This window comes from Convolutriloba macropyga, chromosome 3, assembly GCF_964194025.1.
Source record: "Convolutriloba macropyga chromosome 3, txConMacr16.3, whole genome shotgun sequence".
Taxonomy (NCBI): domain Eukaryota; kingdom Metazoa; phylum Xenacoelomorpha; order Acoela; family Convolutidae; genus Convolutriloba; species Convolutriloba macropyga.
Genome location: NC_134470.1, coordinates 61,210,026 through 61,225,803, shown reverse-complemented (window position 1 = coordinate 61,225,803; position 15,778 = coordinate 61,210,026). Strand labels below are relative to the sequence as shown.

General features: G+C 38.7%; 1 protein-coding gene across 4 annotated transcripts in view; it reads left to right on the top strand.

Annotated features, from left to right (window-relative positions):
- Positions 1-15,778, top strand: part of LOC142337184 (uncharacterized) — a 203,365-nt gene that overhangs the window by 157,127 nt on the left and 30,460 nt on the right. For all 4 annotated transcript variants that reach the window (XM_075386306.1, XM_075386303.1, XM_075386304.1 and 1 more), the window contains exon 5: positions 10,340-10,534. In XM_075386306.1, coding sequence (XP_075242421.1) covers positions 10,340-10,534 — 195 coding nt within the window. The remainder of the gene's footprint in view (positions 1-10,339; positions 10,535-15,778) is intronic.

The following is a 15,778-nucleotide window of genomic DNA, read 5'->3' as shown; positions in this document are numbered from 1 at the left end:
CCAACTGTGGCTCACTCTCACATCAAAGTTCTGGGTAATGTGGGTATTTCCTAAAAATTCTTCGCATTGTACCCCCTTAGAGACCACTCTTACGTAGCTATTTTGGACAGTTGGTTAATTCTCCAAATTCATCCCACTGCCGCCCACTGCATCCAACTCCTAAATCGCAAATTGGATTCAGGTGGTTTATTCCGCAAAATTCGTGCCATTGCAGCACATTGGAGCCCACTCCTACATAGCAATATTGTTCAGGGGGTTAGTTCCCCACAGTTTGGCAATTGCGTTCCAATGCAGCCCTGTCCTAAATCGCAATTCTGGAATTTTGGTCAGGGCTGATTTCTCAAAAATCCGACCTTTGCAGCTCACTCTTACATCGCAATTTTAATTCGGGTTAATTCCTAATAATTTCTCCCATTGCACCCAACTGCAGCCCACTATCACATCAAAGTTTTGGGTAATGTGGAAATTTCCTCAAAATTTCTCTTCTTGTACCCCATTGGAGACCACACATATTTAGCTATTTTGGACAGTGGGTTAATTCTCCAAAGTCTTTTCAATGCAGCCCACTGCAGCCAATTATTAAATCGCACTTCGGGTTCAGGTGGTTAATTCCTCAAAATTCCTACCATTGCCGCCCGCTACATCGCAATATTAATTGGGGGTAGTTCCTAATAATTTCTCCCGTTGCACCCAACTGCAGCTCACTCTCACATCAAAGTTTTTGGTGATGTGGATATTCCCTCAAAATTCCTCTCGTTGTACCCCACTAGAGACCACTCTTTCATAGCTATTTTGGACAGTGGGTCTTCCAAAGTCTTCCACATTCAGGCTATTGCAGCACAGTCTTTCATCGCAATTTTGGCCAGTGTCAACTCCTCAGAAATCCTACAATTTCTGCCCACTCTTTCATTGCGTTTTTGGGCAGGGACGCTTATTCATCCAAAGTCTTCCCATTGCATCCCACTGCAGCCAACTGTTGCATTACAATTTTGGCCAGGATGGCGCTTATTCCTCAAAATCCCCCCTAAAACTGCCAATTTCATCCCAGTTTTACATCGCAATTTTGGTCAGGGTTGTTTCCTCAATATTCCTGTCACTGCAGCACCATTTTATATTTCAATGCTGTTCAGAGGATAGTTTTTCAAAGTTTCTCCGGTTGCAGCGCACTCGTACATCACAGTTTTGGCCTAGGGAGCCTTATTCATCAAAAGACCTCCCATTACGCACCATCGCAGCGCACCTTTACGACAGCAATTCTCCCATTGCTGACCAATCTTACTTCGCATTTTTGGTCGGGGGTATTTCTTCAAAATTAATACCTTTGGCCAGGGGGTTAGTTCCCCAAAGTCTTCATATTGAAGCCCAATGCAATCTTGTTGTTCATCGCATTTTTTGAGTTTTCTTCAGGGTTAAATCCTCAAAATTCCTACCATTGCAGCCACCTCTTACATCGCAATATTAATTGGGGGTAATTCCTAATAATTTCTCCCATTGCACCCAACTGCAGCCCACTCTCACATCAAAGGTTTGGGTAATGTGGGTTTTTCCTCAAATTTTCTCTCTTTGTACCACATTGGAGACCACACTTACATAGCTATTTTGGACAGTGGGTTAATTCTCCAAATTCCTCCCATTGAAGCCCAATGCAGCCAATTCTTAAATCGCAATTTGGTTCAGGTGGTTAATTCCTCAAAATTCCTGCCATTTCAGCCCACTGCTGCCCACTCTCACATCGCAATTGTTGTTAATGTTGGTATATCCTCAAAATCTTCTCCTTGTAGCGCATTGGATTCCACTCTTAAATAACATTTTGGGCGGGGGGTTAAATCTTCAAAGTCTTCAAATTTTGGCGCATTGCAGACATCAAAAATTTTGGACTAAAGGGCCTTATTCCTCAAAGGGTCTCCCAATACACACCATGGCTGCGCACCTTTACCTCAAAATACTTCCCATTGCCGCCCAATCTTACGTCACATTCTTGGTCGAGGTTTATTTCCTCGAAATGTCTACCTTTGCAGCCCACTCCTACGTCGCAGTTTTGGTTAGGGTGTAATTTCTAAGAATTCCTCCCATTGCTGCCCACCGCAGCCAATTCCCAAATCGCAATTTGGTTCAGGTGGTTAATTCCTCAAAATTCCTGCCATTGCAGCACGTTGGAGCCCACTCCTACATAGCAATTTTGGCCAGGGGTTAGTTCCCCAAAGTTTTCATATTGCAGCCCAATACAGCCCTGTTTTTCATCGCATTTTTGGAGTTTTCGTCAGGGTTAAATCCTCAAAATTCCTACCATTGCAGCCCCCTCTTACATCGAAATATTACATTGGAGTGGGGTAAATCCTCAGATCTTCTGCCATTTCAGCCCACTGCTGCCCACTCTCACATTGCAATTGTTGTTAATGTTGTTATATCCTCAAAATCTTCTCCTTGTAGCGCATTGGATTCCACTCTTAAATAGCATTTGGGCGGGGGGTTAAATCGCCAAAGTCTTCAAATTTTGGCGCATTGCAGACATCAAAAATTTTGGTCTAAAGGGCCTTATTCCTCAAAGGGCCTCCCAATACACACCATTGCAGCGCACCTTTACCTCAAAATACTTCCCCTTGCCGCCCAATCTTACGTCAAATTCTTGGTCGGGGTTTATTTCCTCGAAATTTCTACCTTTGCAGCCCACTCCTACGTCGCAGTTTTGGTTAGGGTGTAATTTCTAAGAAGTCCTGCCATTGCTGCCCACTGCAGCCAATTCCCAAATCGCAATTTGGTTCAGGTGGTTAATTCCCCAAAATTCCTGCCATTGCAGCACGTTGGAGCCCACTCCTACATAGCAATTTTGGCCAGGGGTTAGTTCCCCAAAGTTTTCATATTGCAGCCCAATGCAGCCCTGTTTTTCATCGCATTTTTGGAGTTTTCGTCAGGGTTAAATCCTCAAAATTCTTACCATTGCAGCCCCCTCTTACATCGCAATATTAGTTTGGAGTGGGGTAAATCCTCAGATCTTCTGCCATTTCAGCCCACTGCTGCCCACTCTCACATTGCAATTGTTGTTAATGTTGGTATATCCTCAAAATCTTCTCCTTGTAGCGCATTGGATTCCACTCTTAAATAGCATTTGGGCGGGGGGTTAAATCGCCAAAGTCTTCAAATTTTGGCGCATTGCAGACATCAAAAATTTTGGACTAAAGGGCCTTATTCCTCAAAGGGCCTCCCAATACACACCATTGCAGCGCACCTTTACCTCAAAATACTTCCCCTTGCCGCCCAATCTTACGTCGAATTCTTGGTCGGGGTTTATTTCCTCGAAATTTCTACCTTTGCAGCCCACTCCTACGTCGCAGTTTTGGTTAGGGTGTAATTTCTAAGAACTCCTGCCATTGCTGCCCACTGCAGCCAATTCCCAAATCGCAATTTGGTTCAGGTGGTTAATTCCCCAAAATTCCTGCCATTGCAGCACGTTGGAGCCCACTCCTACATAGCAATTTTGGCCAGGGGTTAGTTCCCCAAAGTTTTCATATTGCAGCCCAATGCAGCCCTGTTTTTCATCGCATTTTTGGAGTTTTCGTCAGGGTTAAATCCTCAAAATTCTTACCATTGCAGCCCCCTCTTACATCGCAATATTAGTTTGGAGTGGGGTAAATCCTCAGATCTTCTGCCATTTCAGCCCACTGCTGCCCACTCTCACATCGCAATTGTTGTTAATGTTGGTATATCCTAAAAATCTTCTCCTTGTAGCCATTGGATTCCACTTTTAAATAGCATTTTGGGCGGGGGGGGGGGGGGGGGTAAATCGCCAAAGTCTTCAAATTTTGGCGCACTGCAGACATTAAAATGTTGGACTAAAGGGCCTTATTCCTCAAAGGGCCTCCCATTACACACCATTGCAGCGCACCTTTACCTCAAAATACTTCCCATTGCCGCCCAATCTTACGTCACATTCTTGATCGAGGTTTATTTCCTAGAAACTTCTACCTTTGCAGCCCACTCCTACGTCGCAGTTTTGGTTAGGGTGTAATTTCTAAGAACTCCTCCCATTGCAGCCCACCGCAGCCAATTCCCAAATCGCAATTTGGTTCAGGTGTTTAATTCCTCAAAATTCCTGCCATTGCAGCAGGTTTGAGCCCACTCCTATATAGGAATTTTGGCCGGCGGTTAGTTACCCAAATTCTTCCCATAGCAGTCCAAAGCAGCCCTGTCTTACACCGGAATTTTGGAATTGTGGTCAGGGTTGATTCCTCAAAACTCCTACCACTGCCGCCCAAACTTATATCGCAAAATTAGCCGGGTAGTTCCTCAAAATTTCTCCCAATGCAGCCCATTGCATCCCAGTCTTCCGTCGCAAACTAGTCCAGGGTTAAATTTTCAATATCCCTACCATTGCAGCCCCCTACTGATTTGCAATCTTGTTCGAAGGATAGTTAATCAAAATTCTCCGATTACAGCGCACTCGGAAAATACATTATTGGCCATTCGTCAAAAACCCTCACGTTGCACACCATTGCCGCAACTTTTTTTACCACAAAAGTCCTCCTATACGTAACACTTTGTTTGGAGGGCATTGCCTCATAATTTCTACCTATGAAGCACCCTCCTGCGTCGCAATTTTGGTCTAGAGGTAATTTCTCAATTGTCCTCTCATTGCAGCCCGCTGCAGCCAATTCCTACATCGTAATTTTCTTTCAGGTGAGTAGTTCCTCAAAAGTTTCTCCCATTGCAGCACAATCGAGCTTAATCTTACATAGCAATTGTAGGCATGGGTTTAGTTTCCCAATTCTTCTCACTGCAGCACAGTCCTACTTCCCAAATTTGGAATTAGGGTCAGGGTTAAATCCTCGAAATTCCAACTATTGCGGCTCACTCTTCAATCTCAATATTAATCAAGGGTGTGTGTGGTTGGGGCGTATGGCGGGATGGGGGGTGATCCTTTAAAGTCCTCCCTTTGCAGCCGATTGCAGCCTATTCTTACTCTGTAACTTTGGTTAAGGTGGGTGTTTCCTCAAAATTCCTCCCTATGCAACGCAATCTTATGTCACAATTTTGATCAGGGGAAACTTTCTAAAAATTCTCCTCATTGCAGCCTATTGCAGTCCAATCTTACATGAAGGTTTTGGTCAGGGGGCAAATTCCTCAAAAGTGCGCCCATCGCAACCTATTCGTACATCGCAATTTTGGTTACACTTGTTGATTCCTCAAAATTCCTCACGTTGCAGTCCATCCTTACATAGCAATTTTGGCAAGGGAGCTAATTCCCCAAAGTCTTCCCATTGTATCCTAGTCCTAAATCGCAGTTTTGGTCAGGAGTAATTTCCTCAAAAGTCTTCTTGTTGCAGCCCAGTGTAGCCCAATTTTACTTCGCATTTTTGGTCGGGGAATTTAACTCCTTAACTTTCCTCCCATTGCAACATACTTTTATGTGGCGTTTTTGATCAGGGATTAATTCCTAAAAAATCATGTCCTTGCAGCTCATTGCAGATAGCTCTTACATCAAAATTGAGGTCAGCTGAAAAATTCCGCAAATTTTCTCCCATTGCAGCCCACTGCAGCCAATTCTTACATCGGAATTTTGGTTGCGATGGGTAATTCCTCTAAAGTCCTCCCATTGCAGCCCACTGCAGTCCACTCTTACGTCGCAATTTTGTTTAAGGTTGGTTATTCTGTAAAATTCTTGCTATTGTGGCCAATTGCACCTCAGTCTTACATCGCAATTTTGGTCTGGTTTAACTCCGCAATTTTCCTATAATTGCAGCCTACACTTACATTGCAAAATCGGTCAGTGGGGTGATTCCTCGAAATTCCTGTCATTACAGTCCGACGCAGCGAACTCTTACATCGCAAATTTGGGCAGGGGTATGTCCTCATTTGTCCTCTCTTTGTAGCTCATTGCAGCCCACGCTTACAACGCTATTTTGGTTAAGGTGGTAATTCTTCAAAATTCCTCACATTGCAGTCCTTTGGAGCCAACCCTTGGAAAGCAACATTAGTCCGGAAGCTAATTCCCCGAAGTCTTCCCATTGCATCCCAGTCCTAAATCGCAATTTTGGTCAGGAGTAATTTCCTCAAAAGTCTTCCCGTTGCAGCCCAGTGTAGCCCAATTTTACATCGCATTTTTGGTCGGGGAATTTAACTCCTCAACTTTCCTCCCATTGCAAGATACTTTTATGTGGCGTTTTTTGTCAGGGGTAATTCCTCATATACCATCTCCTTGCATCCCATTGCAGACAGCGCTTACGTCGAAGTTTAGGTCAGGAGAAAAATTCAGCAAATTTCCTCCCATTGCAGCCCACTCCAGCCAATTCTTACATTGCAATTTGGTTGCGGTGGGTAATTCCTCTAAAGTCCTCCCATTGCAGCCCACTGCAGTCCACTCTGACGTCGCAATTTTGTTTAGGGTTGGTTTTTCTTTAAATTTTTTCCTATTGCTTCCCTTTGCATCTCAGTCTTACATCATTTTTTTGGTCAGAGTTAATTCCGCGAAATTGCAGCCTACACTTACATAGCAAATTCGGTCAGGGGGTAATTCCTCGAAATTCGTGTCTTAGCAGCCAAATTCAGCACACTATTACATTGCAATTTTGGCCAGGGGTAATTCCTCGAAAGCCCATCAATTGCATCCAAATGCAGTCCACGCTTACATTGCCAGTTCGTCTGGGGTTGGTAATTCCTCCAAAATTTTCTCAATACAGTCCATTTCTACATCCCAATTTTGGACAGGGTTATTTCTTCAAATTTCCTACAATTGCAGCCCACTCTTACATTGCAATTTCGGTCATGGGGTAGTTCAAAATTCCTGCCATTGCAGCTCATTGCAGCCAATGCTTACAAAGCAGTCTTGGCTGAAGGAGGGTTAATTCCTCAAAACTCCTCAAATCGCAGCCCAGTATTACATCGCAGTTTTTGCCAAGGTTAGTTTCTCAAAATTCCTACCGTTCAGGCCACTCCTTCATTGCAATTTTGGTGAGGGGGTAATTCCTCACTATTACTGCCATTGCAGCGTCTTTTAGCCAACTCAAGATTTACCTTCTGTACATGTTTGCTCCAAATAATTAGATTTAATTGCGCTCGAGCGAAACTTTAAGCAATTATTGCAACAGCTTTGGTCTTTTTTTACGAATCGAAGAGGAGTAATGTTATTCTAAGAGTTCTTTATCTAGCTTAAGTCATGACTTGACTTTTACTTTCGAACATTGAATTCCATTTTAGAATTTTAGAACATTGGCATCTGTTTTCGAACAACTGGCATTAAAAGTAGCCTAGTTTTTTTTGCATAGTAATTAAGAACTGATGATAATATTCAAGGTGAAAAGGTCATTTTTGAGAGTTTTTGATCCCATATAAGTCACTCCAACCTCTCTAACCTACCCCTCCCCCCAACTGGCCTCCAGCCACACATCCCCCTCCTCCCCCATACAGACATCACGCATATCAGTTTGTGAACTACTGGTAATATTCAACCTGATCAGGTCAATTTGAGAATTTGAGATCCTTTTTAACCACCTGCAACCCCCCCAACCTACAACCAGCAAATTGTCCCCCCATACACAACCTCCCCCACGTAGCCCCCCACCCCCCACCCCCACCCCCCCCCCCCCAAATCCCTTATTGACTATGGTTTTACCTAAATATTCCATTTACGCAAAATTCAGATTTTTTTCTGCTTCGCCGTGTTTCTGCAGTGTTTTTTATGCCCCCAGTTACAAATTATATGTTGTTATATAGCACGTTACCATGTAAGAAAAAGCACGTAATCCTGGGGCGCGTGAAAAAGATAAGCTCACTAAGGTGGGGGGCCAAAACAGAATAAATCCCAAAATTCATAAAAGTTTGCCGATTCTATTATTGACCATTTGCAGGCTGGATCTGGTATTCAGTTTCATGGGTTGTTATTCATTATTATGCAATTTAAGTTTTACTGGAAGACCAGTTTCTATATTGTAAGGCAATTTAAAAATTAGGTATTCATATATGATATTGTGTCGAGCCAATAGTTTCGAAGTCTCGCATCCTTTAAAAAGCATAGAACACACAACTTCTCTAAAAGCCGATTTTACCTTCCTTTCGTCTTTATAATTTCTTGAAGTTAATTTTTCTGATTTTTAAAAATTGGAAGCGTTTTAGGGTATCGAAAATTTTATGTTAGCACATTTTTCTTTCCTTTTTCCTTTTTAACCCGGATTGACCAAACTTACGTACCGTAAAAAGTATCAGATATGGTACCTTAGTTACCATAGAACATACCATATACGATCTACCAAAGCCGTAAACATCTTTTTATGTGCTTGCTATGGATAGTAAGGAACCATATATGATCTCTTTTATAGAAACTAACTTTCCATAAAAAAATTAGGCACTTTTTTAGCGAAAATAAATTTACGTGTTTCTTCTATGTCTTTGATGGACCATATCTGGTTAGTTATATGGTAAGTAAGTTACCACATATTGTCTGTTCTTTTGTATCGAAATCAATACATACCAATTTACCAAAAATGGATCGTTTTATTTTATCAAAAGCCCCAGAAAACTTTTTTCTATACCTTTTACCAATTATTTTAACTTTACAACATTTTTAATGCAAAATCTATAACAATATAATGGTCCAAAAGTATTTTTTTTAATGGGCTTTCATGGTTAGTACGATACCATAAAAGTGAATTTTATATATTTTTTGACGTTTAATGAATGCAAAATTTGGCTTTCAAATTGATTTGAAAAATAACCCAAAAAAATTAGCGTTTTATGTTACAGCATTTTTCATGGAAAATTTTTAACCATAAAATGGTCCAAATTTTCTTAATGGCGTTTTTTGGTAAGTATGGAACCATAAAAGCAAAGAACAGAACTTTGATTTTCATACGCAGAAACGTTGTTTCAGAACTGCATTTTTTATGATCGTTGTATATTTAGTATGTTACCATAAAATGCATATACGGTTTTTTTGATTGGTAAAACTTTTTTATAGTGGCCAACCCGGGAGTTCCTTTAATCTTTTGCTTGCATAAACAGATATAAAGGCTCTAGAACAAGAGAAGCTATCGGTTATAATCACAAAACCTAACGCTATTTTGACATTAGCCTCAAATAAGAGTTTCTTTCATTTGATTTGATCCTAGTGTTCTACAGAAAATAAATGTCTTATAAATATTTTGCGCATTTGAAATCTCCAAAAACTTAATATAATCTAAGCTTATGATAACCCAGTGAAACGAAACTTGATACACCTTGCCATGTCATGCAAGATCTTGCCAACTCGTGCAAAACTTGACACATCTTGCCAAGATCTTGATAGACAAAAATTCTTGGAACACCTTGATAAGATCTTGGCAAGATCTTATCAAGACATGTCAAGAAATTTTCTTGGCGTAACTTGATAAAATCTTGATAATTTTTGACACATAGAAAAACTTTTTCTAAGCAACCCGAAGTGACTGGGTGGAAAAATGAACCAGGAATTCAGCGAAAAATCGGCCATGACCAGACAAACCAGACAACAAAATAGCTATTTTGGTTCATTACAACGTAATATATATTCAATTGCGATTTCCTCAAATGTCAATGGGACCTGTTTTAAGTTGATAATATGATAGAACAACAAAAAAACAAGTACAAAATTTGGCAAATGCCAAAAGCTAAAAATCTCTAGGAAAACTCCCAATAGCGAAGCCATGAAACCATTAATTGAAACTTTAAACATCTAGAGAGATTTAACTTTCATGCTCTACAAAGAAGATGCAATCTGTCTTTTGTTGATCAAAGCAGCAAGTTGGCCGAATCTAAAAAAGTGGCAAACTCAACGATAACTGTTACTTTCTTACAACAAAAAAATAAGAAGACATAAGAGCCATAAGGTATGAGTATTTTCCGACATTCTTGATAATTCTTGATAATTCTTGATAATTCTTGCTATTTCTTGATAATTCTTGCTTAATCTTATGATTTCCTGCTACATCTTGTTTTTGGGTGCTATTGAATTTTTAATACTTGATATATCTTACCATGTCATGGTTAATCTTTCTTGGAAATCTTGCGAAGATCTTGTTTCTTGACAGCCATGCAAAAAACTTGCAAGTTCGTACATATCTTGGTGTTTTCTTGGTAAGTACCATGGCAAGATCTTGGCAAGATTTACCAAGATTTTAGTATGTTCTTATCAAGATGTACCAAGTTTCGATTCACTGGGAAGTTCTTATAGCTGTTTACTATAACAGTTGAGGTAGACTGAACTCAATCTAAAATTTTAAGTTTTTAAGGAATCTAGAAATAGAAAGTATTTACTTGAAAAATTGAGGGGAAGTACAGTGAGAGTTAAGCTGAGGTTAATGTACAATGAGGTTATTTTCAAATTTTTTATCAGAACTGCAGCTCCACCTGAGAGATCTGAAGAAGAAGAAGAAGAACAGGAAGGAGAAGAAGAACTAATAAACCATTTTCTAATGGTAATCTACCATGGTTTCTTCCGATATGACGGGGTCAAATTGTATGCTGTGCCCGGAGGATATATCACAAATGCAGACTCTGTAGAATCTATTCTATGGGATGATCAATTCCAGCAAGCACATAGTTTCCCTGACAACCAGACATAAAATTTTGCGCAGAAAAGAAAAGTAAGAATTGATTGTTTCCGACCGGTATTTTCAGGAATCCTTATTGTTTTTTTGATGGCACGCTCTTTATGGACAAATATTGAAACATATGAAAACAGCAGTTTTGAGTGGTATTTTTAGGAAATGAAGGTATTTTGACCGTTTATTAGACGTAAGAATTGAGCCTATTTAAGCAGATTTCTAGGAAAGTAACAGTTTATGACGTGACTTTTACGATTCTAGCTGATCTTTTATGATACAATTATGGTAAAATCATGGTTACTAAGTTATCATACATTGTTGTTTTGGTGGTTAGCACCATATATGGCCTGTTTTCTGATTTGTTAGATACCACAAATGGTCTGTTTTATGGTTGGTAAGGTTCAATGCAGGTTCGTTCAATGGTATGTAGGTTAATAAAAATGGACAGTTCTAATGTAAAACAAAGAATCACCTGTCAGAAAAAAAAACTCTTAAGTGCAGGTAAATACTCCCTTTTTGAATCTCCGGTACAGTATTCTCTGGTTGCGCTCCACTTTCTTCAGTTAGCGCTCGGGATGGGCAACGGTCGATTTACTGAAAACTTATGGGAGATGTGAGACCACGCATACGGCATTTTTATGATCGCTGTATACTAAGTAGGTTTCCATAAAACGCATATAGTGCGTTTTATGGCTGAGTTTCATTTATGGTGGTCAACTAGAGAAGACATTTTACATACAGCACGTTATGTGCATGTAAGACTTTAATAGGTTTATGAGTCGCGTGCTCAAAGTTTCCTTATCAATTGCTCTCAAAGTTTTTAGAACATATTAGTCCTGCGGTCTTTTGATAGCTGCGAAACTGTAAGCTTAGGGGATCTATATTGCGGTGATCTTGGTTTTTTTTACAATCCAAGAATTGGATTATATTGCTGCTCTGTCTGTTTACAAACCAAGAAATTGATTGTATTGGTGCTCTCTCTTTTTCTGTAAGATGTTTTTACACAATTTAATAATAAGTTGTCATTAAATTTCATTAGAAACCCTATGATAGCTTTAGTAGTCTTTCAAGTGCTCAGAGTGGTCAAATGGTTATTTTTATGAGTTTTTTAGCTAAAAATTGTGCATTTTTTTTTTACGTCTTTGTCATTTTTCGAGTTTTTTTTTGGTCGACTAGTCTTGAGTTGACGTTTGTTAAAGTTGTTAAGTTCTTTTTGTTAAAGTTCTTTGTAAGAACGTTTGTTAAGTTCTTTCGCAAGAGATAATTACTGACTAAGACCATTTTATGAGCTATATGTTTTGCTACTGCAAAAATAAACACAAAAAATGATAAAATGCATTTTTTTCAAGTTTTGTTTGATAATTTTGTCATTTTTTAGGTTTTTCCTGCCTCAAGTACCAAAGAAGCTAATCTAAGGTTCGATAATAGATTACAGCATAGTTTTTAGCAGTAATTGCTTTTAAAGATTACAAAATCGAAATTTTTCTCACTTTAAAAATTACAACTTTTCTATAAAAAAAGTTCTGAAAAACTTCTGCTTGTTAGTACTCTTTTGCCCAGTGACCAGGAATCTCCTCTAGGGTTTTCTTGTATGCTAGAGCTTAGTTTCAATTGGCAAAAAGAATTGTGTCAGTTTTTGAGCATTTCAGGCCTCAGGATTCAAGGAACCTCCTCTAGGTTCTTCTAATCGGTTACTGCATGGTTTCTAGTGGCAATGGAGTTTTTAAATTGCTCTCAAACGAAGTTTTTAGCAATTATATTAGTCCTGTCGTTCTTTTTTATGCCAAATTTCGCTTGACCAAAATTCGTCTGACGCGTTTGACTTTTGTCCTCAAAAACGGGATAAACAGGTAGCGCCCAACGGGCATTAAGTGCTCTTAGAGATTTTCAGCTGTGTTTCAGCTCAAATTGTTTTGGAGACTTATACTTTTGGTGTGAAGGGCGGTTCTTAGAGGTCGAAGACACCCCACCCCCACTGTTGACCCCCCACTATTGCCCCCACCCTCACCGCCGCTGTTGCCCACACCCCCCCTCCCTCCCCTTCAGCCCCCCCCCCAGTAGACGCCCCCCAACCCCCGTGGCTACTGACGAACAACTGATTGCTCAAAAAACACGCAATTTTATAATAATTTTCGCAACTCTTTTCAAGTTATTTTGAAAATTTTTGTCAGTTTTTGAGTTCTTTCAGCCCTGGGTGTCATGGAACCTCCTCTAGGGTTCTATAATAGGCTACTGCATAGTTTTTAAAGGTATTACAACTGTTTCAACATTTTAATGTCAAGAATTTTAGCATTTTTTGACAAAACGTTTAATTTTTTTTATTTTTTTCATTAATTTTTTTTATTATTCACGTCTTTCTGGATGCTAAGGTCAGAAAATCATCCTTAAGGGTTTGATAATATGTTACTGAAAAAAATTTATTTGCCATGTAAAGCTTTCCAATTTTAATATGACAAAGATAAGCAATTTTTTTGATAAAACTTGCGTTTTTTTTTCGAATTTTTTGTCTTTTTCAGGTTTTTCCAGTCTCAATAACCAGCGGAGCTCCTGCATATTTTGGTTACTGCATTGCTTCTAGTGGTAATAGAATGATTTCAGCGTTTTGACATCACGAACTTTAGCAATTACTTGTTAAAAATTTTATTTTTAAAATTTATATAATTTATTGTCAATATCGAAGTTTTGCGAGACAGGAAGTGTCCTATAGCCTTTGATATTAGGGTACCAAAAACTTCATAGCTTTCATCAATTTTAGCATCAAATTTAGCAAAATTGTGATAAAACATGCATTTTTTTTGCCCCCTCAAGGCCCCCAAACTCCGCCAGGGCTTGATAATAGGCTACTGCATAGTTTCTAGTTGTACTGGAATGGTCTTTCAACATTTTACCATCACGAATATTAGCATTTTTTTGACAAAACCTGCAGTTTTTTCAAGTTTTTTGAAAATTTATCGTTTTTTAGGTTTCTCCAATCTGAAGGGCCAGCGAACCTCCTCGAGCGCTTGATTATTACTGCATATCTTCCAGATGTAATTGAATGTTCTTCAAGATTTTAATATTATTAATTTTTAAGAAATACTTGCAAGTTTTTCAAGTTTTTTGAATCTTTTTGAATTTTTTATCAATTTTTCGGCACTAGGGTCCTAGTTCTCCTCCAAGGTTTTATGATAGGCTGTCGCATAGTTTCTAGAGTTAATGGAATGGTTATCAATATTTTAATGACTCCAGCTTTAACGATTTTCTAGCAATTTAAATTTTGTCAAGTTTTCGGAAAATTTTTATGTTCCCCGTTTAAGAATCTTTACGAGCCAGTGAAACTAATTAAAGCCTGAAATAGGGATACTAGATGGTCTCTTGAGACAATGAAATTGTTTTGAAGATTTTAATATATTAAATTTCAGCAAGATTTTGGTAAAACTTGTGAATGTTTTTAAAATTGTTGATTATTTTGTCCTTTTACGATCATTAAATGTCTTTTCAAGTCAAGCAGGTGAGTTACTTGATATAAATTCAGAGAAAAAAAATAGTTTGGAACATTTTCACTGCGAAACCTGGAAGCTTTTTAAAACGTTGCAATATTTTGCAGTTTTTTAAAATATCAGTGTCTTATTTGTTTTATTTACTGAAAAAGGCTAGAAAACTGAAAATTGCAGAGACTAATCAAGCTAAAGCTGGCCTCACTAAGCTGTGGCTAGCTACTGACAAAGCCAAACGCTCGCCGGTTGTTTGAGAGCAATTCGCCCGACGTTAATCGGTTAAGTTTTCAATTTTTCAATGTCACTGTTTTTAGCCATTTGTTCATAGCAATTGCAAATTTTTGCATGTTTTTTGAAACTTTTGAAATTTTTTGAGAGGGCACCGGCACCAGGGGCCAAGGCGCTTCCTCTAGGGTTTGATAATAGGTTACTGCATAGTTGCTAGAGGTAATGGAATGGGTATCATCTTTTATTGTCACAACTTTTTACAATTTGGCAAATTTATTATCATCTTCCAAGTTATCGGTCTTTATGAGCCAGTGAAACTATTCGAGGCTTTAAAATGAGACACTGTATAGTCTCTGGAGGCAATGAAATGGTTCGGAAGATATTAAAATCTCGAATTTCAGCAATTTTTTAATAAAACTTGCAATTGTTTCTATTTTTTTATTGCTCTTAAGCAAAGCTTGTGGCAATTATATTGGTCCTGTCGGCCTTTTTTATGCGATTCTTCGCTTGAATAATATTTCGTCTGACTCTTTTGACTTTTCGTCCCCCAAACGGGATAAACAGCTAGCGCCCAGCGGGCATTAAGTGCCCTTATAGCTTTTCAGCTCTGTTTCAGCTCAAACTGTTTACGAGACTTATACTTATGTACCTATGGTGTAAAGGGCAGTTCTTAGAGGTTGAAGACACCCCCAATGTTGACCCCCCACTTTTGCCCCACCCCCTCACTCCCAAACCGCGTTTTTGCCCTCCCACTGTTACCAACCCCCCTTCCTCCCTATCAGTCCATCGATTCAATCCCCAACTCCCCCCCCCCACACCGTGGCTACTGGCCATCAACCGATTGCTAAAAACACGCAATTTTATTGTAATTTTCACGTTTTTTTTCAAGCTTTTTGAAAATTTTTTTTAATTAGTGGAATGGTTTCAACATTTTAACATCACGAATTTTATACTTTTTTGACACAACGTGCAAATTTTTTCAATTGGACATTTATTTTTTCATTATTCGCGTCTTTCTAGACACAGAGGCTAGCATATTTTATTTGCAGTGGAATAGCTTTCAATTTTTTAAAATGACAAGTTTTGTCATTTTTTTGACAAAATTTACATTTTTTTCGATTTTCTGAAAACTTTTGTTGGTTTTTAGGTTTCTCCATTCTCAAGAGCCTAGGAGCCTTCTTTAGGGCTAGGCAATAGGTTACTTTACGATTTCTGAACGTGATGAAATGTTTTTCATGATTTCAACAACACGAAATTAAGCATTCTTTTTTACAAAACTTTCAATTTAAAAAATTTTTTTCAATTTTTTTTAAATTTATTGTCTTTATTCAGGTTTTTTAGCCGAACAGAAAATCTCCGTTAGGATTTGATTATATGTTACTGGAAAAGGTTTTTTGGCCATGAATTAGTGTTCAACTTTATTATTACAATTTTTAGCAGTTTCTGTAGGCAACTTGTAATTTTTTTTCAAGTTCTCTGAAAATTTGCCATTTTTTAGGTTTCTTAGGCCTCAAGAGGAACATA